A 26,995-nucleotide genomic window follows, 5' to 3' on the forward strand; every position below is an offset into this window, starting at 1 on the left:
TTGTTGGTGTGAGATCCAGTCTGACTAATTTGTTTAAATTTTTAAAGGAAATAACAAAATACATTGTTGAGGGTAATGTACTCGATGTAGCCATAGAGTCAGACAGTGTGGAAACAGGTCCTTAAACTTGTTCTATCCATACATCCTGTAACAAACCACAACCCTTTTAAATTTTGTTTGGGACTAAAGGGACTTTGTTAGCACTAACACAGGAACAGCAATGGAAAATTCACCAGACAATGGTAAATTCAAAATAATAGTATTTATTAAACTATTAATAACATAACATTTCTTACTTACCTCTTAACTCTAAATTTAACCTAACTATGTGCTAATGTAAACGTTTGTGTGTGTAATAAAGTCCTACTCTGAAAAGTCCATTTTTAAAACTTCAGCATCAGTTTAAAGGACTTAAATTTTCAGTTATGAAATAATTATAAAACCTTTTTAAACATCATATCTTCTGGCCTCTTTAAACTCACAATTCTTTTGGTGAATTGTCCTTGAGAGATATTCTTCAAACAGAAGTGACCATCTTCTGGGTGACAGATTTGTCTCCTTTGAAAAGGATGACAAACTTCCTGTCTTTTCAGGAGGTCAAATGGATAATACCTGCCTTTCCAGGATGTCTATTTTTCTTCTCTTGAATGAAGACTGTTTTCCAAATGAAACTGCTCTCTTTATCAGAGACAGTTAGAAGTAGGCTTCTCTTTTGAAATCTATTTATTCGGTGTCCCCATTTTCTTAGAAGTAGCACATAACAGCACCTATTCTGGCTACTGTAATTCAACCCTGTCTTCCACAAGGTTCCAACTCCTGTGTGTGTCGCAGGGTTTTGACTTCTGTAAACTAATCAAAAAATGTATGAATTCAATACTATATTTCTCCAACTCATATGACAGTTACATCAACAATGAGGTCAGTACCAATTTTTGGAATCCACATGTCTATTAGTTTTATTTCTACCAAACATCTGGCCTTTTTTAAAACCATTCCAAATCTATAACAACCTCATCTCTGTTCAAGAGGCTTAAGTGGTTTGGTTTAAAAACAGGGAGCTTCCTTTAGCAGTTCTTATTGAGTACATGGATACTTCAGTTTTTAATAAACTCTATTGTTCTTGAATAATTAAGACCTTCTTCAGATCCATTAGCTCCGTCTTTTTAGATGCTGTGACTCTGAGAATGAGCTCTCTTCTCTGAGTACAATGATTCTCTGTAAATGTACTGTGACCTGTGTGTGTGACTCTGTAACCAACCTACACCTAACCTAAGACATATAATTAATATTAACACAGGTCCATTACCGTCCGTCCAAATGTTTCTTAAATGTCACAATAATAACTGCCTCATTCACCTCTCTGGCAACGCATTCCATACACCCTCTGTGTAAAACAGTTGCCTTTCTCTCCCCTCTCCTTAATCCTATACCCTCTGGTTACTGATTCTGCTACTCTGGGCAACAGACTCTCTGTGTTCACCTGATCTATTCCTCTCATGATTTTGTACACCTTTAAGAGATCACCACTTATCCTTTTACCTTCTAAGGAATAAAGGTCTGGCCCATTCAAACTCTTTGTACAGCTTAAGACCCTGAATCCTGGCAACATTTTGTACGCTCAATGTAGTGGTTCAGATCAATTGGCTGTCATTGGGTGGCTTGGGCTCATGGGCCTAAAGGGCCCATAACCGTGCTGTGAAAAAATATTCTCTGCATCCTCTCCAGCTTGACAACATTTTTCCTGCAACATGATGACCAAAATTGAACACAATACTCCAAATGGGGCATCACCAATGTCTTACACAACTGCAACTTTACTCCCAACTTCTATATTGGTGCCGAAAACCTTCTGACCATGAGCAGCGAGGATTGGTAAGAACTGCTCCTCCACAATCTCCATCAGTACTGGAGCACCACAGGGCTGTGTTCTTAGCCCCCTGCTCTACTCATTTTACACCTACGACTGTGTGGCTTGGTATGACAATAACACAATCTACAAATTTCCCAATGATACCACGATAGTGGGTTGTATAAAGGAAGGGGATGAGTCAGAATACAGGAAGGAGTTGAAAACTTGGCTGAATGGTGCACCACAACAATCTTACACTCAATCACCAAAACTAAAGAGCTGATTGTTGATTTCAGGAAAGAAAAGCCAGAGGTTTACAATCCAGTGATCCAGAGGGGAGGTTGAGCAAATTTAAGTTCTTGGGAGGATCTTTCCTGGACCCAACACACTAATGACATCATGAAGAAAGCATGCCAGTGCCTCTACTTACTCAGGAGTTTGTGGAGGTTTGGTATAACACCAGAAACACTGGAAAATTTGTTCAGAGATGTGGTGGAAAGTGTGCTGACTGGCTGCATCATGGTCTGGTATGGAAACACCAATACCCCTGAGCGTTAAACTCTCCACAAGGTAGTGGTCGCAGCCCAGGACATTACATGCAAACCCCTCCCCACAATTAAGTACATCTACAGGGAACATTGCCATTGGAGAGCAGCAGCAATCATCAAAGACCCACATCTCTTAGCACAAGCTCTGTTCTCGCTGCTGCCATCAGGAAAGAGGTGCAATAAGACTCAGACCACTAGGTTCAGGACCAGCTGCTACCCCTCCACCATCAGACCCTTCAACAACAAACTCAATCAGGGACTCATTTAAGGACTCTTACTTGTTCACTTTATCAATTTTCTTTTTGTTCCCTCTGTATTGCACAGTTTGTTTACATTCGTTATCTGTTTACGGTTCTTTGTTTACATGTTTTATGCTGTGTACAATTTATTTTTTTGCACTACCAATTATGGTAATTCTGTCGTGCCCACAGGACAGGGTTGTATGTGATGTCATGTATGTACTCTGACCACAAATCTGAAATCTGACCAACTTATCTACCCTTGAAGCATCTTTTCAGGTAAGCTTTTTTTTGGGTGGTATTTAACATACATGAAAGACAGAGAAATAGAAATAAAAGAGTGGACTTATTATGTTAACAAGAGATGTCAGTAACACAGTGCTTCAACAGGACACTATAGATATCGGAATCTAAGCATAACTGTCTAAGACAGTTAGGCTTGGCAGATTGTGATATTGAAGTTGAATCAGTTTGGGTGAAGTTAAGAAGCAGAAAAGAGCAGAAAATATTGGTGGGAATGGTTTACTGGCCTCTGTATGATAAAGGGGATAGGATAAATAAGGTTCATATCTTGGGGTGGGGGGTCACTTTAGGGTAGGAGTCTCCAAAGTGGTTGATATTGACCTCTGGGGGATGATGGGACTATCCAAGGGGTCAAAAGATCCCAGGGGGGTCAAAAGGGGGTCGATAAATGCTGGGTAGTGTAAGGTAAAACATCATGAGATGGGAATGTGTAAGGAGTTACCCTGTACAGGGCTGTAACAAGATGTGAATGCATCCTTGTACTTACAAGATAAGAGAGACATTGATGGATTGAGAGGCAGGAAGCTAGCAGGGAAAGGATAGCAACAGTTTTAGTCATTGGACAAGTAATGATATGATGATGTTCTAAGCATGTATCCAAGGGTATAAAAAATCACCATTTTGCTGATAACGGCAGAATGCATTCTCCGACTAACATGGTTAGTTGCAAGTGTTACAATCCGGTAATAAAGAACAAAGAACCCTGATTTCGACTCAGCCTGGTGTTTGTCTCACTCATTCATGAACAAAGCAGACCTAACAATTGTCAATTGAACTTTTGGGATCAAAAGAATTGTAAACCCCAACTTCCCCACTCCTGCCAGGAGCCCGAGGTGACTTCTTCGATGTGGACAGCACCACACCTGATGTTGAGAATGGAGTCGCCATTGGTGATGCTGAAGACTTGGACCCATTTGGCATCTTCCCGACCAGAAGCAAAGTATTTTTTACTGTTATTGTAATCGCTTGCTTGCTAAATTTACAGATTTGTTACTTGGCGATTAGGGTGTTGTAACAAAGTTGCATTGTTGCTGGGAGGTCTGGACACCATGCATATGATATGCAGTTTCCCTCACTAGAACATATGGAAACAGCACATCAACTTAATTATTTATTTATTATTTATTTCGTACATGCCTGGGGGTCTACGAGGGATGAAGGATTCCATGAAGAGGTCGATGGTCCAAAATGTTTGGGGATCCCTGCTTTAGTGGGACATATCCATGTGAATGTAGATGGTGGAGAGGATGAATTTCTAGACCAGGAGTACCTGGTAACTATTTTAGATCAAGTTCTATGCAACAAGAAAGCATTAATTTATAACCTTGTTTGAAAGAAGCCCCTGGAAAGAGTGACCATGATATGATCAAATTTTATATTGTTTAAATGTAGCTCCATTTAAAACAATATTTTCTATGTAAACAAAAAAAGCTAGAGGGCATTAAATCTAGGGAAAAATCTTATAAAATTGCCAGCAAAAGCATTAAACTTTTGGAAGTGTTTTCAAAGTCAGCAAAGGATGAGCAAGGAAATGCAAAAATAAGGAAAAACATGAAATTAAATTAATGAAAAACAGAAAGAGCTTTCATAGTAAAACAGTAAATATGTGTCCTTATGGATAGAGATGGTTAATGTATAATGGAACATTCAACCACTACCTGATTATGATAATGAGTTTATTGTCCTATCCATTGTACATTGTACATAAGAGGGTATACACTTTGCTGCCATCGTCAACCCTGATCTCAAATTCACTTGGACATATCTAGCAATGCTCTCCTCTTTCTCTCTCTCTCCCTCTCAGGAGACAAACTATCTACAGGCATCTTCTAGAAGCCCAATAACTCCCACAGTTACCTTGGCTATACCTCTTCCTACCCTCTCTCCTGTAAGGATTTTATTTCTTTCTCTCAAGTTCTCCATCTCTGCCATATCTGCTCCCAGAATGAAGTCTTCCATTCTTGGACATCTGAGATATTCACCTTTCTTCCTTTTTCAGAAACCATAACTTCCCCTCTAGTGCCATTAACTCAGCCCTCATCTGCATCTTTTCCATTTCCTGCAGGTCTGGCTTTGGCCCTTACCCCCATCCCCTAAGATGCAACAAGGACATGATTCCCCTTGTCCACACCTACCACCCCACTAGCCTCTGCATCCTTCATATTATTCTCCTCCATCTGCAATGTGACCCCACTCCACAAAACAAGAGAGAGATAAGAGGACCAAGTGAAAGAGCTGAAGGGATATAGAGGTGTTTCAAGAGGATGTTGTGTGAGAGACACATCTTCCCAAACTCTCTCCTCTCCTGATTCCAGAGGGACCGGTCCTTTCGGGGCTCTCTGGTCCACTCATCCCTTCCCACCAATTGGCCCCTTGCAACCTACCCCTGTGGTCACAAGAAGCACTACTCTTACACCCACACCTCCTACCTCACCACTATTTGGGGCCAAAATAGTTTTTCCAAGTGAGACAACTCTTTACCCGTGAATCCGTCGGGGTCATTTACTGCATCCAGTGTGGCCTCCTCTACATCAGGGAAACTAGACACAGACTGGGAGATCACTTCACTTGCTCCGCTGTAACATCCAGGACTTCTCAATTCCACACACCTTTGCCACACTGTCATGTCTGCCCTTGGCCTCATGTACTGCCAAATTAAGGCTCTTCACAAAATGGAGGAACAACACCTTATATTTCCTATTGGCAGATACCAAACAGATGGCAGCAACATCAACTCTCCTCTGGTCTTTTTCTTTCCCTGTCTCATTTCCTCCATCTCCCCTTCTCCTTCTCCCACTAGAGAGCTACCCTTCTTAGCCCTCTGGCATCTCCCCAGTCATTTCTCAACCTCTTTAATCTCCCACCTATTACCTCTTATTGGTTAGCCTGTGTTCCTTCCCCCGACCCCCCCCCCCCCACTCCCTCCTTTCCTCTCCTCATTCCCATGTCCCCTGACCTTTTAATTCAGACATTTACCTCTTTTTCCGGATTCCCAGCAAAGGGCTCAGGTCTGAAATATCAACTGGCTTTTATTCCTATGGATGATGTGCGACCTGCTGAGTTTCCCCAGCACTTTTGTGCACTACACTGTACAATGGTTAGAGACACCTAAATTCATACAAACACATACTTTGTAAAATAAATCAACAACTACCCAAATATCAACAAAAAAACAACTGCAATAGGATACAATTTAATTAAAAAGAGAAAATAATTTAAAAAATATACAGTATTCACAGATATCCTCATGTTATAAATGTGTCTTGGACCATAGAAGACTGGAGAACCAAAACGTGAGTGATGAAATGAAATAAATTAATATCAGTGAAGGAACATGACTTAATGAGGATGGCAAAGTTGGCATAGCGGTTAGCGCAACACCTTTTCAGCACCAGCGATTGGGACTGGGGTTTGAATCCTGCGCTGCCTTCAAGGAGTTTGTATGCTCTCCCCGTGTCTGCATGAGTTTTTCCCCGGAGGCACCAGTTTCCACCCACTGTTCAAAACATAGCAGGGGTGTAGGTTAATGGGGTGTAAACTGGGTAGCACGGACTCATGGGCCAAAATGGCCAGTGACTGTGTTGTATGTCTGAATTTAAAATTTAAATTAAAAGTTAAAGATTTTCAAAACTGATCATCCCCAAGGAAGGTAGAAAATATGACCCCACTCCTCAAAACAAGAGGGAGATAAGAGGACCAAGTGAAAGGGCTGAAGGGGTATAGAGGTGTTTCAAGAGGATGTTGTGTGAGAGAGCATTTTGATTATGGGAGAGAATGGATTAAGATAAAATGGCAGACTGCAGGAAACCTCTCTTATCAACAGAGGTGAATAAAACAAGAGGACATAGATTTAGGGTAAAGGGAAAGAAATTTAGAGGGGATCTGAGGGGATCTTTTTCGCTCACAGTGTGCTGAGTGACTATAATGATATTTAAGGGCACTTGAATGAATGAGGGATTTAAGACGCTGGATCATGTGCTGGAAGGTGGGATTAATAGGGATGGTGTTGATGTGAGATATCAGAGGTAAATGTCTGAATTAAAAGGTTAGGGGACAGGGGAATGAGAAGAGGAAAGGAGGGCAAAGCAGGTTCAGTGGATCAAAAAGTTAACTGTTCTTATTTCTTGGAGTTACAGACTGCAGGGAGCAGGCCATTTGTCCCAACTCATCCATGGGCATTCTGGGCTATCCCCATTGCCTGGATTTGGCCCATATCCTTCTGCCTTTTGTGTTCACATAGCCGTCCCAATACCATAGTCGTCGTCGCTTCTATTACTTGCTCTCTGTTCTCTGTTCGTTCTGGAATGGAGCACATTCTGACAAAGGTGCATTTCATGTCTCTACCCCTATCTCCTTAAACCTATGGCCTCTCGTTCCAGAATGGTGTCTCCGTGCCCCTCTTGATGTTATAAAACTTGAGAAATCAGTCTCCTCCGCTGGTCAAGGAGTAACATCTTCCAGAAGTGACTTCTGTCAACCCTGCAGCAGCTGCTGAGTCCTCAATACCTTAACAGCTGTGCACGCTCGCCTCCTTGGAACCACAACCAGGGCTGGTTTTCCACCAGCACTGGTATCAATGCATTCTCTGGCACTCTCTGCAGTAATGAACTGTCCGTGATGCTGGCACTGGCTGCGATGCTTGCACTGGCTACACCGAGGGCGGGCTCGCGTGCTGGGGCGCTCTTGACGCGGGACCTGTCATCGTGGGCACCAGCTATAAGTTGCACGCCCGGAGCGGTCGGCTCAGAGTAGCGGCGAGCGTCGAGGGTCGCGTCTGCCCTTCTGCTCCCTCCGGCCAGCAGACACCATGCCGAGTGTGCAGCCACTCCGCAGACTGTGCTGCGGGTCGGGGGGCGGCCCGTCGCAGCCCCTGGAGTTACGCGGGGAGCGCGCGGGCGGGCTGCAGGAGCGGGACGGGACCGGGACTCGTCCGGGATTCTTCCACAACATCAAGGTGAGCTGTGGCGTGCACCGGTCCATATCACACCCGGGGCTGGCCACTGCACAGGGTAACACCGGGGCCGGGCACCGGCTGGGCGGCAGTGGGCAGTGTCCTGTTGCACCCGTGTGCGGGGATCGGGTGGACACGAGATAACGGGGGCACCGGGTACCAGGCGAGCCCAGCGGGGGCATCGCGGAGCAGGTGGCTCCGGTCAGAGTCAGGGCGAGGAAGGGGCATAGGGGGAATCAGGTCGGGAATCCTGCGCAGGTACCGGTCCTGGCACCAGTGAGGACGAGATTTGTCTATCTGTCACTGGTACAGCGAAGTGGGTTCTTCTGCGAGCAGTCTAGCAGGTCGACTCTGACGCTTATACAGCGTGAAAAAGTGGCAAAGTACCACGAGTTAGAACATAATGCTGGAGAAACTTAGCAGGTGTACTTTGTAGAGCAAAGATACGTAACCAACCTTTCATCAAGGGGCTCACGCCCAAAACATTGCTTATGTGTCTTTAGTAAATCGGCCATTCAGTGTCCCGGTTCGGTGTTTTTGCTGTTCACACTTGGCCACTCTTAACCGGGACCCTTCAAGAACGCTTTCATACTCACCACGAGTTAGGACTGTTCCACCTTCGACTGGGGAGGTCACGACGCATCGAGCGATGCTGGACCTGCCTTAAATCCTGATCAGTGTATTATCTGATATTTGAACAAAATTATAATTAAACTTTATGTGCAGCCCAGTATGAGCCCTTCGGCCCCTGTTGTAGTGCCGACCTATATAACCCTTTATAAGGGACCGGGGGAAAGTGCAAGCAATAAATAACAATAGCGAACAATTTTTCAACAAGCCTGGGGAAAATTAATAGAGCTATTGCGTACAATTTATAAAAACCATGGGAAAAAGCGATGGCGGACCTTCCTCCCAGAATGACATGTGGCAGAGAAAGGACTGTATGCACGGAATTCTGGGAGGGCAGGTCCGCCAACACTTTTTCCCATGGTCTTTATAAATTGTACGCAATAGTGCTACTAATTTTCCCATACTGTTTAAAAATTGTCCTCTATTGTTATTCATTGCTTGCAGTTTCCTCTCTTTCTCTCTCTCTCTCTCTCTCTCCCCTGCTGCTACTTTCCCATGGCAAAGTTTATACCTTCATTTTAATCTTTTATTTTGTTTACGTTCCTGCACTCATGCAAAAGCGTGCATCATTTCTGACCGAGAAAGCAATTTTCACATTCCACTAGGCTAATTTTCACACTGGAGTCAGTAGACACTGGGGTTTGCAGTAGGGGTCGAGGCCGTCTACTCCCAGCTTGAAGTGATGCCATTTCACGCAGGCATTCAGACGATTTTGATTTCACACTTGACCCTTAACCAGTCAATTGGCTGTTAATTCCTGGGACAAGGTGCAAGGGTGAAAGGGGCTTTTATCTGGGCTACATAAAGTACATGGTTTGACTTGCTGAGCTTCTCCAGCAGACTTTCATGTTTTACTCCTGCCCGCCCTCCCCAACCTTCCCACAGGCTGTGAGATTAATGAACAATATCCTGTATCTGAGTAAATCTTTCTAAAATATTTATATATATTTGAATTATATCTTTATGTACATATGTGATTATGATGTGCTGTGTGTATGTGTGTGCACCATGGTTCAGAGAAACGCTGTTTTGTCTGCTTGTGTCTGTACAGTCACATGATTATTAACTTGAACATGTTTAACTCCTTTGGACTTGTGGATAGAGGAGAGGCAGAGAGAATCTGGATGAGTGGAGTGTTGCTTTTTGGGAGTCGATATGAGAGGAAAGTATACATTCAATGGCAGGACACTGAGGAGCATTGATTTAGAGAGGGATCTTGGGGTGCAAGTCTAAATCTCCTGGAAAATGGTAACACCAGTAGTTGGGATGGTAGGGAAGGAGTCATGGGTCAGGGTATTGAGTGTAAAAGTAGGGAAGGTTATGCCGCAGGTTGGGCCATGTGTGGAATATTGTTTTCATGTCTGGTCACCACATTGCAGGAAGTCTGTGGAGACTGTGAAAAGTTTGCAAAAGAGATTAAACAAGATGCTGACTGGATTGGAGAATATTAGAGGTTGGGCAAACTGGGCTTGGTTTCTCTGCAGTGTCAGAGGCAGAAGGAAGACCGGCTTGAAGTTTATAAAATTATGAGAGGCATCAGTGGGGCCTATACAGTCATGTTCCCATGGTAGAAATGTCAAATACTTAGAAAACTACAGCACAGAAAACAGGCCATTTGGCTCCTCTAGTCTGTGCCAAACATCATTCCTTTAGTCCCACTGACCTTTACTCATTCCATATCCCTCCAGACTTCTCTCATCCATGTATCTATCCAATTTATTTTTAAAATGTAAGAGTGAGCCCACATTTACCACATCAGATGGCCTCTCATTCCAAACACCCACCACAAAGGTTTTAGGTGAGAGGGGAAAAGTTGAAAGATTTGCAATACAAGTTTTCTTAAGGTACCTGAACTAGGCTGTCAGAGAACATGGTGGAAGCAGATACAATCATAGCATTTAAGAGGCATTTACACAAACACGCAAACAGCCACAGAATGGAGCAAGACACACCATGTACAAGCAGATGGAGGGAGACACACTACGTATCGGCAGACAGAGTGGGATGCACCATGCAGATGGGATTAGTTTGAATTGGCCCCATGGTTGGCACTGACATTTTGGGTTGAAGAGCCTGTTCCTGTGCTATGTTCAACGTCCATGGAAGTGACAACATGGATAGATCAGTTGAGATCAGTTGCTTACCTTCACAGATTGGGCATAGAATACAAGCGTTGGGGCGTGATGCTGGAAAATTATAATGCACTTGAACGACTCTGTGCACCTCCCATTCAGGATATCTTGCTGCTGTTCAGTGAGACCCTTGACCTGGGCTCCATCCCGGTCTCATGTCTATGCCCCCCTTTCTCCACGAAACAAACTGTTCAGTCCTTGGTCACTATTTCTCTGTTATCTTTCCATCTTCCTTATTACGGTGACACTAATCTGAGAAATCATTTTTTTTATACGAATATCATCAGAATGAGAATTTTTGTCATGAATATGTCATATGATTCATTGTTTTGCTTCAGCATCACATTGCAAACATTTATATAAACCACCTTACCAAATAAATACAAATTGTGCAAGAAGAATAAAAAGGCAAAATAAGACAGTGTCTATGATTCATTGATTATTCAGGAATCTGATGGCAAAGGGGAAGTAGCTGAGCTTGTGTCCCTAAGTGCTCATCTTCAGGGTGCTGTATATTTTACCTTATGGTAGCAAAGTGAAGAAGGCGTAGCCTGGATGGTCCTTGAGAATAGACACTGCCTCTTGTAGATGTCCTCGTTGGAGTGAAGACTGGTTCCCGTGATGTTGCAGGCCAAGTTAACAACCCTCTGGAGTTTTTTTCTTGTCCTGAGCATTGGCACCTCCATACTAGACAGTGATGCAACCAGCCAGAATGCTCTCCACGGTACACCTGTAGAAGTTTCTGAGAGCCTTCACTGATATACTAAATCTCCTCAAACTCCATTTGCAAGCCATCTTACTTCAATTCCAATTGCCCCCCCCCAGCACCTCTTTACCAACATTAGTGATACCTCACATGCCCTCCAACTCTTCAATAACTTCCAATTCCCTGAACTTGACCACCTCACTTTCACTATGGACGTACAATTTATCTCCACCCTCCTGGCACAGGTCAATCCACCAAAAAGGCCCAGTCATTCACAGAGCATACTTTGCTCTGAATTCAACAGAATGGCTGGCCACAAGAGCTGCTTACAAGGAGCTGTTTCCTCTCCAGCAGTCGGCTAGTTTCTCTCTTGCAAAATCAGTGTCTTTGCAAATGTATCGAATCTGGAACAGACTGTGGCACGCCTTCTCTCAGCTCTTCTAATGCATCGAATTATCACTGGACTGTGACTTGTGTTGCACTTGGTGTGTGTGTAAAATGTTAATCGTGACCATTCAGTCCCTCCTGTCTATACTATCGCTTACAGTGATAATCCCATTTTACTAAAATGGGAGCTTGCAAGAACAGATGAAATACTTGTCCTGCATATGTATTGTTTGTTGGTATGTCTGGTTGCATGTCTGCATGTTTTGCACCAAGGACTGGAGAACGCTGTTTCATCAGGTTGTACGTACAATCAGATGACAATAAACTTGACTTGAAGGCGTTGATCATGAAACACAGACTCCCCCAAAAAAATGCTCCTTGATTGTTGCTCCGCCTGATGTTCAACAATGACCCCTCAGTCCATGCTGATGTGTTGTCCCTGATGTTTTAATTTTGTCTTACTTCAACAAGTTCCAACATCTTCCGGTCCTAGCTGCAAAATTTACTCATCCATTTAAGAACATGTTTGTGAATGATGGAAAATATTTCCCCACTGCCTGGTGACTATATCCCCTGACATATCTTTTTGTTTCTGTGTAGCTGTTTGTCCTTTGCCATGGAATGCTGCAGTGTGCCCAACTCTTGTACAGTGCCTACTTCAAGAGCAGCATTACCACCATCGAGAAACAATTTGGCATGTCCAGCTTCTCATCTGGAATCCTCTCCAGTATGCATGAGGTATGAAGAATAAATCCAGAACAAGCGTTGGAAATGTAAGAGGTCAGACCAAAACAGATTGTCTGGCTTCCTGATTTTCAGTCTGAAGATGGGACCGGGGTTGTTGGTGTTTATATCTGTGTGGACACTTGGCCTGCAGTTGTTTAAATGTGTGCACCGTGCTACCAGCCAGTTTACTCACATTGTGCTGTTGATCAGTCCTCACAGATGGCAGGCAAGAAAATCTGCAGATGCTGGGGTCTAGTGCAGTGTACACAAGCGCTGGACCTGCTGACTTTCTCTATCACTTCTATGTCCTGCTCCCAGGCGTCAATGTCATTTGGTTTTCTGGGACCAACAACAGTGCTTATGTCTCTAACAACAGGCGTACATTGAATTGATTGAGATGTCACTTGGGCAGTGTTTCCTGTTGCTTCTGTCCAATTGACTTGGATGGTTTGCTTGATGCCATCAGACAGTTCTCTTGGACACCACTTGAATGCTGGAATCAGAGACAATGTGTCGAAAGAGATTTTCTGTAGAGTTCCCAGATGGTTTCCTGAGGCATTTCTTCTACACACACAAGAGACTGCAGCTGCTGGAATCTGGAACAAAAAAAAACAACTACTGGGGAGGGGGGGAATTGCAGGGAGAACTAACGTTTTTATTAGCTGACAACACAGGTAGGGTTCATGGACAGGCTTCAGAGGGATTCTGGGTTTAGGCGGGAAACCAGGGTTATATACGGGCCCCTGGGGGAGGAGCGGGAGGTGGAACCAATCGTCAGTACAGCACACAACTAGTGAATCCCAGTTCACTACAAGTGCCAGCGAACCCGGTGTGGCACGCTGAGGTAGTAGCAAACAAGCACAAAACTCAAAAGATTGTCCAACAGGCTTTATTCCAATAAAAGTCTGAACACCAGTTCATGCCTTGGTGGCTCCCCGTGTGACTGTCTCGGGAGGGTTCATATTCAGGTCAGGTGGAGTCAGCCCCTTAGCTGGTCTTCCTGCAGGTACAGAGATCATCCCCTGCAGCAAGGCTGGTGGTCGTATCACCACAACCGGGTTCAAATCTGTTGCATTTGGGTTGTGTTTATGGTGAAGGGCACAGGTCTGAAACGTCAAAGGCCTTTTACTTCCTCTGGATGCTGCGTGATCTGCTGAGTTCCTCCAGAAGTGTATCCACTTTCACCGCTGATTATAAGGACTCCTGGTCTTGCTTCAGTTCCTGCTGCTGTTGAATGAAACTGGCATCTGCCAGCTGAACGAATATTTATCTGTCTGTATTTCGACTATCCTCTCTTCTCACTTGTGGTAATTTACTTTACACTTGTGCCTGTATTTCACATACTTGTGACACTGTGAGAAGAGATTCCCAGCTTGGTACAACAATGACTGTTCACCATCATCACAGATATCTAGTGATGAAAATGGATGCAGGTGGATTGAGAATTGTTGGCCTGGGTCATCCAGTTACCATGTCAGAGGCGATGTCGTTTCATTTTTTTTTCGAATATTTTATTTACACTTTTTAAAACCAAACATGCAATCAGCAAAAAAAAGAGAATATTTCAAATACAGAAAAGAGCTAGTCATCTATGATGATTCATGATGACAATAATCCCTCATCCCACCCACCCCCTCCCCATCCTCCCAAGGAAAGGAAAAAGGAGAATTAGTAAAGAAAGAAGAAATCCCAGGGAAATAAAGAAAGTAAGAAAAAAAAAGGAAGAGGAATTGTCAAGGATCTGTCGTTTACTCCACAGGCTTCAAATTTCCATGACTTACCTAGATCTTGAGGGGAATGTTGATGGAGATCTTGAGGGCACAGCTAAATATTTTCACCCAAATTTTGTAAATATGGCTGTGTATCAGCTCACCGGAAGCTTATTCGAACTGGCTTTGGAGGTTCCGAGTGACGTCATGACGTCACAATGTGACGACGTCATTTGGAACGCATGGAGTTTTCAAAAGCTGCAGGTGACTGTTTGAACAAATCACTTCACCTGAACTTCGACTAGACTACGTCTGATCATTTTCTCGTTCTTCATTTCGCACTGCGACACAGTTGCTACATTGGTGACCTCGACGGGCCCAAATGGATTTTGGATTCAACATGGACAACACAGTGGTTTCACTCAAACTGCCTATCTTTTGGCACACTCAGGCTGGCTGAGGTGAAGTTCCACATTTGCAAGATAGAAGTGGATGCCACTAAGTACTATCACGTGGTAAGTACCCTTGACCAGGACACAGCTGGTCGAGTAGTGGATTTCCTTCGGGACCCACCAGCTCTTGGCAAGTACAAAGCCCTAAAAGACTTCCTTCTCCAGATTGATGGTGTCTTACAGCGAGTGCAAGCTGCATGGCTCCTCCATATTGATGGCCTGGGGGACCGCGCCCCTTCAGAGTTAATGAACAACATATTGGCACTGGCAGACAGCTGTAGGCCTTGCTTGCTCTTCGAGGAGTTGTGTTTAGAGCATATGTCAGAAGATATCTGCCTCATGTTGGCTGACGAGGACTTTGATAACCCTCGAACAGTGGCCGCCCATGCAGACATTCTGTGGCTTGTGAAACAGCAAGGTGCAAGGCCCACAGAAATTAGTGCTGTGCCACACCCAAAGACCCAGGCTCCATGAGTATCGGTGACGAGAGCACACATTCCCCTGGACAACCACCTGGTGTTTTTACCATCAACATTGTGGTTCTGGAGCTCATCACTGCTGACCTTCTTGCACTTTTCCAGAAAATGTCGTGGCCAGTCGTCGCTAATGGCTATGGCGCTGGCCACCATAACAGCCTACTCTACCTCCGGGATGAACTCTCCCAGCACAAATTTCTAGTCAACATGGGTGCAGAGGTTAGTGACCTTCCTCCTTTGGGCTTTGACACCTGTACCAGGAGTGCTGGTCCAGCACTCACTGCAGTGACTAACAGTTTGATTAGTACATATGGCACACAGACTATACTCCTGAAATTCGGTGACAATAAGTTCACATGGAAGTTCATTCTTGCTGCTGTGTCCTTATCGTTGCTTCTTCAGAGCTCACTCACTTAAAAGGGCAATGGTTAGTGAACCCAAACTACCCGCCCTGCACCTAGATGCTGTGGAGTACTCCAACAACAAATTTGTCAAACTTCTTGCGGAGTTTCCGGATATTGTCGCTCTCCAGTTCTCCGCTGCCACACCTAAATATGGTGTCACACACCACATTCTCACCTAAGGACCTCCTCTTCATGCCCAATGCCTGTTGCCTGACAGGATGTGGCTTGCAAAACAGCAGTTCCATAAAATGGAGGAACATGGAATCATATGCAGGTCTGATTGCCCATGGGCTTCCCTGCTACATATGGTGCCCAAAACTACAGGAGGCTGGAGACCTTACAGGTGTCTCTATGTTGTTACCACTGCAGACCACTACCCTGTGCCCCATGTACAGGACTTTACAGCTAATCTTCATGGGACCAGGATATTTTCTAAAATTGACTTAGTGTGTGGGTACCACTAAATACCTGTAAACCCAGAGGATGTGTCCAAGACCGCTGTCATAACACCATTCGGCTTCTTTGAATTTTTGAGAATGCCTTTTGGGCTCAAAAATGCTGCACAAGTGTTCCAGCGACTTATAGATGCAGAGGGGCGTGGCATGGACTTAATTTTTGTATACTTGGACGACATACTCATTGCCAGCCACTCCCACAGAGAGCACCTGCAGCATCTGCACTTACTCTGCCACCATCTTCAGGAGTTCATGCTAATTGTGAACCCTGCCAAGTGCAAATTTGGGTGGTCCTCTATTGAGTTCTTGAGACATCAGATCAGCAGCCGGGTGTCATTCCATTGCCTAGCAAGGTGGAAGCCATCTTCAAATTCCTGAGGCTCGATACGATCAAAGGATTCCAGGAATTTGTGGGGATGGTCAATTCCTATCACTGCTTTCTACCCTCTCCAGCTCATATTTTGAAACCCCTCTTCGACCTCATGTCCAACAGTGCCAAAGAACTCATGTGGACAAAGGAGACAACGGTAGCACTCCAGCAAGGCAACAGACTGCTATGAAACAATCGTACAACTTGTGTACTGGACATTGGGGGTATCCAGAGACATTTACGAATGACTGAATGCCCGCTCATCTTGACCTTGCAACAACCCCAATGTAAAGGCACGGACAACCATCCAAGAGTGGTGGACAGTAATGGCACCAGAGGTTTATTCACCTATCGCCGGATCTTGGGGAAGTGGGGCATGTAACCGCTCACCTGAGGCTTAATCGAACTGACTCGGGAGGTTCCGAGTGATGTCATGATGTCACAATGCGATGACATCATTTGGAACGTGCGGGGTTTTCAAAAGCTGCAGGTGACTGAGTAAACAACTTTTAGTGAATTCAACTTGACTATGTCTGTTCATTTTCTCATTCTTCATTTCACACTGTGACACAGTTGCCACAGCTGCCATATTTTTATAAACATGCCATACTTATATCTTAGGTTATAGGTAATCTTCTCAAGAGGAACACAACTTATACACTTCTGCATTCCAACGAGCTATACGTAGAATGGGAATCAGACTTCCAAGTAACTGCCAACATGATCTCGACAAATTCTGTTTGGTACTTGGATAGTCTCAATTTGCTGTAGGTCTTACACCTACAATATTCCCCTGTAAAAACAGTTCTGGGTTCGCTGATAATTGAATTCCTATAATTTGCTCTAGGAGATTCCCCAGATCCACCCAGAAGGGCCTCACCTTGGGACATGGCCAAGTTGAATGTAAAAAGGTTCCTAACTCCTCTCTGCATCTAAAACATTGATCCAAAATATCAGATTAAATTTATTTAATTTTTGCGGCGTTGAGATATAACTGGTGCAAAAAAATTAAATCGCACCAGTCTGTATCTTACATTTATTCTGTTCGTCATACTGCCCCAACATAAATCGGACCAGTTTTGTTCACCAATTCTTCTATTTAAATAGAAGAATTATTATTTCACTTCTTGCCCTTGGATTGGCACATTGTCCCCTCTGCAACATCAGCAACATGGTGAGTGGTGCACACTGCAATAACTGCCCTGATGCGTTGTGTGTTACACAAGTAATGATTCTGCTGTGCATTCTTTCAGATTGGGAACTTGGTGCTGATTGTTTTTGTCAGCTACTTTGGAGCCCGTGTTCACCGGCCGAAGCTGATTGGATTCGGTGGCCTTCTGCTCAGTGCTGGAACCTTCCTGCTCACCCTGCCTCACTACATTTTTGAGCCGTATCAGTACAGCAGGACCATCATAGGTAAGGCAGCACTTGGCTTATCTTCCTGTGAGTACCTGTGTAGACACAAATGGGAAGGTGGATGCCTGATCATCTCCCTGACGTACTGATGTGTTTGAGCTGATGCAACGATTTTTTTAGACACTGGGGAGGGACCTGGAAAAGGAAAATCCTGCCGATGTAGTAGATGGAGAGGGTGTGAAGGGAACAGGAGGGGGCCCGTAGTGGGGCAGAGGGGAATCCATAGGGCCATCGAGGGGCAGAGAGGAGGGATTCAATCATGTGGAGGGATGGAGGGGTGTCTGTAGGGGGAATGGAGAGGGGTGTGAGGGGTCAAAGGGGTGAGTTTGACCGTGGAGGGGACAAAAGGAGTGTCTGACTGTGTGTGGGGGTGCATGTCCAGGAGGGAAGAAAGGGGTGGTTCTGCCATGGGGGAGGGAACTACCAAACAGATACCAGACCTCCACCCATCTAGTCTGTGCCAAACTATTATTCTACCTAGTTCCATTGACCTGCACTCGGACCATACCCCTCCCATCCATGTACCTGTCCAAAATTTTCTTAACTGTCAAAATTGAGCCCGTATTCACCACCTCTGCTATCAGTTTGTTTCACACTCTCCCCCCCGGTCCCCTGTGTGAGGTTCTCCCTCATGTTCTCTTTAAACATTGGATCTTTCACCCTTTATCCATGTCCTATAGTTGTCCTGAAGTTCTCCCTAATGTTCTCTTTAAACATTGGATCTTTCAACCTTTATCCATGTCCTATAGTTGTCTCAACCAACCTCAGTGGAAAAAGCCTACTTGCATTTACTCTCTCTATACCCATCATAATTTTCTACACTTCCATCAAACCTCCCGTCATTCTCCTGCGCTTCAGGGAATAAAAAGTCCTATCTTAACAGAGTGTTAAGAAGATTGCTGAGAGAGTTGAAATTGGGATTACAAAATTAAAGTGGTAAATTGGTTGATGAATGTCGTCGAGTGAGTCGTTGAACCAAAGTATTGATTTTGTGCCTAAGTCGTCCAATAAGATCAAGTGCATTTCGTCAGGTGAGTTAGAGAAAAGGTGAGTGAATGAATCCGGGTTCATCACAGCTGCGCTGGAGAATGCTGTGTGTCTGTCGATGAGATTTATCAGACATTATTTTACCTCTGCATTTGGTCTTGATCAGGACATTAAACCTGAGCTAGAATAATCTCTAGTGACAAAAGGTGGAAAGATCTTCTGATGTTTCCATTAGTTAACTCTGACGATGCTTCTGATCAATGTTTCAGACTCAAAAATTTGACGCCCACTTCTTTCCATATCTTCACTCTGACCCCGTCCAGTGTGTGTGCCGCTTCCATGATTTTGGAGTTTGTGTTGCCATGAGTAGCTGGAGGGTGATCCACTGGAGTAAGAAAAGTGAAGATCAAAAACACTGCAAATGCTGGGAATCTGAAATAAAAACAGGAAGTGCAGGCAACACATAGCAGGCCAGGTCGCATCTGTGGAAACGGATAGTTTAGTTCTGTGGTCTGGTGTACTTCATCAAAACTAGGAAAGCGAGACAATGAGATTGACGTCAGTCGCAGGGAAGATGCAGGAGGTTTGGGTGGAGCAAAGGGAGCATCTCTGAAATGTCAGACCAAATGACAATATGGCATTTAATAAAAATGATGATCAGATTAGGCTGTTTTCTCAGTGTCAGGTGTTGCTCATGGGAAGACTAATGGGTGTTCGGCAGGACAGACTGTATAGTTAAAAAAAGGAAGATGAATCCAGAATGATATAGAAAATCCTTTCCATCCACCACAAAATATCATTGATACATTATCATCAAGAAGAAGGGAAAGAGGCAGCAGAAAAGAAATTATAGTCTGATGCTAGTGGTTGGGAAGATATTGGAGTTGATCGTGCAATACCCACTTCCAAATGCTTTGATTTTGGCTGTCTGTGTAGAACTAGTCGCTCACATCCTTCACCTGCGAATGTCTGGCTAAAAATTTGTATGATTGAGCATTTGAAACACTGATTTACATCGAAAGAGGTTCTGTAGTGGAATGGAAATTATCCAATGCACTGTCTCCCTTACACCGATAAACCATTTAACTTCCATGCTGGGTGGAGACCAATGTGCATTTGAAGGATGTAGATGCCTTGAAGGGGGTGCAGAGGAGATTTATCAGGATGTTGTCTGGATTGGAGAACAAGTCTCATGGAGCAAGGTTGACAGAGCTAGGGCTTTTCTCTTTGATGCAAGGAAGGTTCTATGGTTACAACAAAATTTGAATTCCTGTACACTTCAAGCAGTAACAAGAAGTTTGGTTTAATTCATACTCTCAACAGGAGTTTCTCAGCCTGACGTGGGCTAGGGTGGAATGCCAAATAATTTCCACCAACCATGTTATGCCTCTCCCTGAGACAGATTTATCATTTTGAATGGATACCAGTCTGAAACAAAGGTTTGCGCAGCAAAAAAGAGATTTGAATTAATTTGGTGTATTTCGTGATTTTGTGTAATTCTTAAGGTGTAGGGCAACACAGCATAGTAGATGGTGCAATAATATCACAGTGCCAGTGACGTGGGTTCAAATCTACTGCGGTCTGCAAGGAGTTTATATATTCTCCCCTGACCTGCACCGGTTTTCTCCAGCTCCACTGCTTTCTTCCTACCCTCAAAAAACGCGGGGTTGGTGGCTTAATTGGGCGTGATTAGGTGGCATCAGTTTAACTGCCAGTAGAATAACTATTGAGACTCTTGTGATATAAAAATCAAGGTATGCCCTGTAAAAAGCCTAACAAATAGTGTTGTGATAATCAACAGATAATATTTTTTCTTGATAATGTGGCTTAATGGATAAAAATTGGCCAAGGTAGCAGGTACAACCAACTTTGCAAAATAGTATCGTGATCTTTCTGGTCAACCAAGGGAGCAGAGGAGACTTCTGCTCAATGTCTTGTGAAAGTGAGCTCTTCGGACGTTTCTTGGGCACTTGGTGGCTTGACTGATGATAATAAAACTGTGCATTGGGAGTTGAACCAATCTCCTTCCACAATGTCTGAGTTAGAAAGTGCTGAAGTCCACCTAGATTCCTGCAGAAATTGTAAAGTAAAGGAAAAGAAAATGAAGCCTTTGGAATTGACTGAATTGTCTTCCTTGCAGGAAATTCAAGCCATTTCAACGCAGACACTTGTCAAGTGATGAATCAGACACACACCTTCCCAATTTGTGCCAATTCAGGCCAAAAGTTCAAGACGTTGGGCAGCGTTTGGGGAATAATGGTGATTGCTCAGTTAATGGTGGGCATTGGCACAGTTCCCATTCAGCCTTTTGGAATTTCGTATATCGATGACTTTGCCGAACCGTCCAATGCTCCATTGTATATCGGTGAGTTTCAAAATACACGATAATTTTGTATATTTGACCAGGATGCAATCACAATTTTCCATGGGGTTAAGTATTTTTTGCCATCTCTGTATTGACAACATTTACACTATCTGATTGGCCAAAGACACCACAAATTCAAACCACACAAATCCTATCTTTACCCCTTCTCAGTAAAGAACTAGTCCTGTGGTGAAATGCCTTTCAAAAGTCCATGTACCCAACATCACTGCCCTACCCTCATTAACCACCTTTGTCACTTCCTCAAAATCCTCAGTCAAATTATAAGAAGTGACCTGCCCCTCAAAAAGTCATGCTGACTATTTCTAATTTGACCATGAATTTCAAAATGTGCTTAAATCCTATCTGTAAGTATTCTAACCATTAGTCTACTAAATAGAATAATACCTAGTGTCGCTGAGAATATTCTCCCAGAATCACAGTGCGGCTTTCGCGCAAACAGAGGAACCACTGACATGGTCTTTGCCCTCAGACAGCTCCAAGAAAAGTGCAGAGAACAAAACAAAGGACTCTACATCACCTTTGTTGACCTCACCAAAGCCTTCGACACCGTGAGCAGGAAAGGGCTTTGGCAAATACTAGAGCGCATCGGATGTCCCCCAAAGTTCCTCAACATGATTATCCAACTGCACGAAAACCAACAAGGTCGGGTCAGATACAGCAATGAGCTCTCTGAACCCTTCTCCATTAACAATGGCGTGAAGCAAGGCTGTGTTCTCGCACCAACCCTCTTTTCAATCTTCTTCAGCATGATGCTGAACCAAGCCATGAAAGACCCCAACAATGAAGACGCTGTTTACATCCGGTACCGCACGGATGGCAGTCTCTTCAATCTGAGGCGCCTGCAAGCTCACACCAAGACACAAGAGAAACTTGTCCGTGAACTACTCTTTGCAGATGATGCCGCTTTAGTTGCCCATTCAGAGCCAGCTCTTCAGCGCTTGACGTCCTGCTTTGCGGAAACTGCCAAAATGTTTGGCCTGGAAGTCAGCCTGAAGAAAACTGAGGTCCTCCATCAGCCAGCTCCCCACCATGACTACCAGCCCCCCCACATCTCCATCGGGCACACAAAACTCAAAACGGTCAACCAGTTTACCTATCTCGGCTGCACCATTTCATCAGATGCAAGGATCGACAATGAGATAGACAACAGACTCGCCAAGGCAAATAGCGCCTTTGGAAGACTACACAAAAGAGTCTGGAAAAACAACCAACTGAAAAACCTCACAAAGATAAGCGTATACAGAGCCGTTGTCATACCCACACTCCTGTTCGGCTCCGAATCATGGGTCCTCTACCGGCACCACCTACGGCTCCTAGAACGCTTCCACCAGCGTTGTCTCCGCTCCATCCTCAACATCCATTGGAGCGCTCACACCCCTAACGTCGAGGTACTCGAGATGGCAGAGGTCGACAGCATCGAGTCCACGCTGCTGAAGATCCAGCTGCGCTGGATGGGTCAAGTCTCCAGAATGGAGGACCATCGCCTTCCCAAGATCGTATTATATGGCGAGCTCTCCACTGGCCACCGTGACAGAGGTGCACCAAAGAAAAGGTACAAGGACTGCCTAAAGAAATCTCTTGGTGCCTGCCACATTGACCACCGCCAGTGGGCTGATAACGCCTCAAACCGTGCATCTTGGCGCCTCACAGTTTGGCGGGCAGCAGCCTCCTTTGAAGAAGACCGCAGAGCCCACCTCACTGACAAAAGGCAAAGGAGGAAAAACCCAACACCCAACCCCAACCAACCAATTTTCCCTTGCAACCGCTGCAATCGTGTCTGCCTGTCCCGCATCGGACTGGTCAGCCACAAACGAGCCTGCAGCTGACGTGGACTTTTTACCCCCTCCATAAATCTTCGTCCGCGAAGCCAAGCCAAAAGAGAAAATAAAAGAGTCTCCCACCACTAACATGAAGCTCACCAGCCCATAATTTCCTGGATTACCCTGATTTTCCTTCTTGAACAAAGGTACAATATTAGCTACTCTCCTGTCCCTGTATTATAGTACTTATTACTCTCTATTATTATGATCCTATATATGTTGATTAAATAAAATATTAAAAAAAACAAACAAAAAAGATAGTCAGCATGGCTTTGTGAGGGGAAGGTCGTGCCGCATGAGTCTAAGGTTTTTGAGGAGGTAACAAAGAAAATTGATGAGGATAAAGGGATAGATGTGGTCGACATGGATTTTAGCAAGGCATTTTACAAGGTCTCCCACGAGAGACTCTTTCAGAAAATCATGACGTATGGGATCAATGGAACCTTGGCATGTAGGAAGAAAGCAGAGTAGTAGTGGAAGGAAAGTATTCTGCTTGGAGGTCGGAGACTAGTGCAGTGACGCAAGGATCTGTTCTGGGACCCCTGCTCTTTGAAGAGGTGGAAGGATGGGTCAGTAAGTTTGCGGATGACACAAAGGTTGGAGGAGTTGTGGATGGAGTTGAAGGTTGTCGAAGATTACAAGAAGATATAGACAGAATGCAGAGCTGGGCAGAAAAGTGGCAAATGCATTTAAATCTGGATAAGTGTGAGGTGATGCATTTTGGAAGGAGAAACCAGAAGGCTGAGTACAGGATTAATGCAGATGAACAGAGGGACCTTGGTGTTCAAATCCATTCATCCCTCAAGGTCGCCATAAAGGTTGATAGGATAGTTAAGAACGACTATGGGATGCTGGGGTTCATTAATAGGGGGTTGAATTCAGGAGTAGAGAGTTCATGTTGCAACTCTACAAATCTCTGGTAAGACCTGAGAATTGTGTTCAGTTCTGGACTCCTCTTTTAGGAAGGATGTGGAAGCTATGGAAAGGGTGAAGAGAAGATTTATCAGGATATTGTCTTGATTGGAAAACAAGTCTTATGAGGCAAGGCTAGAAGAGCTGGGACTTTTCTCTTTGGAGCGAAGAAGAATGAGAGAAGACTTGAATTCTACAAGATGATGAGAGGCATAGATAAGGTGGACAGCCAGCACCTGTTTCCCAGGGCAGGATCAGCAAACACCAGAGGACATAAATACAAAGTGAAGGGAAGAGAAGTTTAGGAGATTCATCAGTGATGTTTTTTTTACACAGAGAGTTGGGGGTGCCTGGAATGCCTTGCTGGGATCATGGTGGAGGCTGAAACATTTGGGGCATTTAAGAGACTCTTAGACAGATGTATGGATGAAAGAAAAATAGGGTACGGAGGGTTCAGGACTTTTTTTTAAGGACGGAATATATGGGTTGGCACAACATCGAGGGCCAAAGGGCCTGTACTGTGCAGTATTGTTCCATGTTCTATGATGCACTTTGGAAGATCGAACTTGAAGGTGGAGTATCTGGTTTCTTAAAAAGTTAACAAGCGGTTCATATGACATATAGTGTGCTGGCCTTCAGTTGTTAGAGGATTGAATTCAAGAGGCATGAAGTAATGTTGCATCTTTATAAAACTTTGGTTAGACCACACTTGGAATATTGTGTTCAGTTCTGGTCACCTCATTACAGGAAGCATGTCAAAGCTCTGGAGAGCATACAGTGGAGGTTTCCTAGGATGTTGTCTGGATTAGAGAATGTGAGGCAAGGTTGACAGGGCTAGAATTTTTTGGATTGATGGAGGATGAGAGAAGAGTTTGTACTATAATGTACTGTTCTGTTCTATGTCTTCATTCATCAATAATCCACGATATCATCCATCAGGCCCAGGGGACCTGTCCACCTCTTTCTTGACCTCACACATCAGCATTCTCCAAAATCTGCTCCTTATGGAAGATAGTGATAAGATTCTTCTCCTTAGTGAATACAAAAGTGCGCATCTTCCTTCTCTCATTCTTCAAGCCTCTTCCTGCTGCCAGTGGCCTTGCAGTTAGCTAACCTGAACAGTTATTGCCCATGTAAAGGTGTTCTAGGTCACAGTTGGGCTTTCCCAGTCCAGAGATGCTCAGCATTTTCTTTCAAGACTTCTGCAGCCTGTGTTACTGATGGTGAATATCCTGTGCTTTAGCTTTGGCGTACCAGGACATAATGCCTATAAGTTGCAGATGACATGTGGCTGGTCAACGTGTCTGAGAGACAAATTCCAAGAGGCTGTAGGATGACTTGGACAGATTATGGCAAATGCAGTGTAATGTAGATAGTCATTTATCAGAAAGGCAGATGAATATCTAAATGGTGAAGTTTGGCAAAGGGGAGGTGCAATGTCACCTGGGGGTTATGGTGCATCAGTCACTGAAGGCCAAAATGTAGATACAGCAGATGGTGAACAAAGCAAATGTTATGTTGGCTATTATTGTGAGAGATTTTGAATTGAGAAGTAGGGAGGTCTTATTGCAGTTGTTTAGCACCTTGATGAGGCCACACCTTCAGTGTTGTGTACAGGTTTGGTTTCCAAATTGAGGAAGAACATTCTTGATATTGAGGGATTGCAGCAAAGGTTCATCAGACTGATCCCTGGGATGGCAGGGCTGACAGATGAAGAAAGGCTGTAAAGACCAGGGTTATACTCATTGGACTTTCAATGAGAGATATAAAATTCTGACAGGACTAGAGAGTTTTAATGCAGAAAGAATGTTCCCGATGTTGGGCAAACAAGACAAGAGTTCATAGTTAAGCATAAGGGAGAAGCCAGTTAGGACTGAGATGAGGGAAACCTTCTTTACGCAGCCTGTCATGAAGATTGTTGAGGCTGGTTATCAGATATTGTGTATTCAAAAGGAAATTGGATGTGGTCCTTGTGGTTGAAGGGGTCGAGTGGCATGGAGAGAAGTCAGGAATAGGATGCTGAGGTCACACAATCAGCCAAGATGATAATGAATTGTAGAGCAAGCTTGAAGGACTGAATGGCCTTCTGCCCTGGTTTTCTAATGATTCAATGTAAAGGTCAACACTTGGGCAATATACAAAGGCTGTCTGACTGACTGTGTGACATATTATCATCTCCTTTAGACTGGATCTTGGAATGTTTGTGGGTGGTCTCAGGGTGCCCGCATTGAAGCAGCTTTCATCAGTGATTGAGGGAAGGTGAAATGGAGACTCTGTAGGGTAGGGATTGTGACTTGTGTTTATTTTCATTTAATTCTTCATGTTGGGAGAAAGGGAGTGTTTAAATAATGTATTTTTCTTCCTCTTGATCTTCACCTCCTGTGACACATCATGCCACGTTACACCTGTTCTCACTGCACAGCGACTTGTTGCTTTGTGACCAGAAGGTTTTGCAGCCTCTGCAGAACACCTTTCCAAAGTTAACCTTTCCTGGTTACAGGAGTACCCATCTCTATTTGTCCAGTTTCCCCCAGTCCAATTTTGTTGCTGAAATCGCACATGGTATTGTGAAGAATCTCAAACTGCTGTGTTACTGGACCCAGCTGGTCAAATTCCAATGCATTTAATCCTACTGCCAAAATCAATGTGTTCTCTTTTATGAGATCTCCGTGGCTTGTGCAGACACTGGTGAATTTGGTAGCTTGGTTTTGTGATCTTCACAGATAATTCACGTCCGCCAGCTCTTCATTATCTTATCCAATCCTAGCCACAACCAGCTCCACATCGGGGACCAGACTTGTCTGCATTCTGAACTGCTCCAGTTGGTGTTGTTCAGCCACTCTGGCCTATCTTCACCTGAAATCCATCTTGTTCCAATTGATCTAACTCGTCCTCCACCTGCAGCTTCAGTGTATGTGGCACAGGTCACGGGTGATGGTGAGTGAGTTTTGAATCTGCCTTGATGTGCATATGGCACCACGTGTAACCTCCAGTGATGGGTGTCTTGTTTCCAAATAGCCTAAGTGCCATTTCAAAATATTCATGCCTATTGCTCATTTCCTGATGGTTTAACTTCGATGCCATTCCCAATAGTTTCTTCTGTTTCCTGTCAACTGAAGTGAATGCAGTGGTTCACA

At 44.2% G+C, this 26,995-nt stretch overlaps 1 protein-coding gene and 1 long non-coding RNA gene across 13 annotated transcripts in view; one reads left to right on the forward strand and one right to left on the reverse strand.

The window, feature by feature from the left end:
* Positions 1-306: 306 nt before the first annotated feature.
* Positions 307-16,728, reverse strand: LOC138742293 (uncharacterized). Its single transcript, XR_011344036.1, has 3 exons — positions 14,253-16,728; positions 10,665-10,904; positions 307-849 (listed from the first exon to the last, which is right to left on the reverse strand). It is a non-coding gene; the product is annotated as an uncharacterized lncRNA (long non-coding RNA).
* slco2a1 (solute carrier organic anion transporter family, member 2A1) overlaps positions 7,675-26,995 on the forward strand; it is a 123,469-nt gene continuing 104,148 nt past the window's right edge. For 5 of the 12 annotated variants that reach the window (XM_069896518.1, XM_069896526.1, XM_069896524.1 and 2 more), the window contains exons 1-4: positions 7,675-7,893; positions 12,346-12,483; positions 17,591-17,753; positions 20,881-21,105. In XM_069896518.1, the coding sequence (XP_069752619.1) occupies positions 7,747-7,893; positions 12,346-12,483; positions 17,591-17,753; positions 20,881-21,105 (673 nt within the window). In that variant the 5' untranslated portion in view covers positions 7,675-7,746. Of the gene's footprint in view, positions 7,894-12,345; positions 12,484-15,959; positions 16,828-16,862; positions 17,512-17,590; positions 17,754-20,880; positions 21,106-26,995 lie in introns of those variants that run through there. The other 7 variants (XM_069896517.1, XM_069896515.1, XM_069896523.1 and 4 more) reach the window with 3 other exon arrangements.

The sequence above is a fragment of the Narcine bancroftii genome, chromosome 9, assembly GCF_036971445.1.
Source record: "Narcine bancroftii isolate sNarBan1 chromosome 9, sNarBan1.hap1, whole genome shotgun sequence".
NCBI lineage: Eukaryota > Metazoa > Chordata > Chondrichthyes > Torpediniformes > Narcinidae > Narcine > Narcine bancroftii.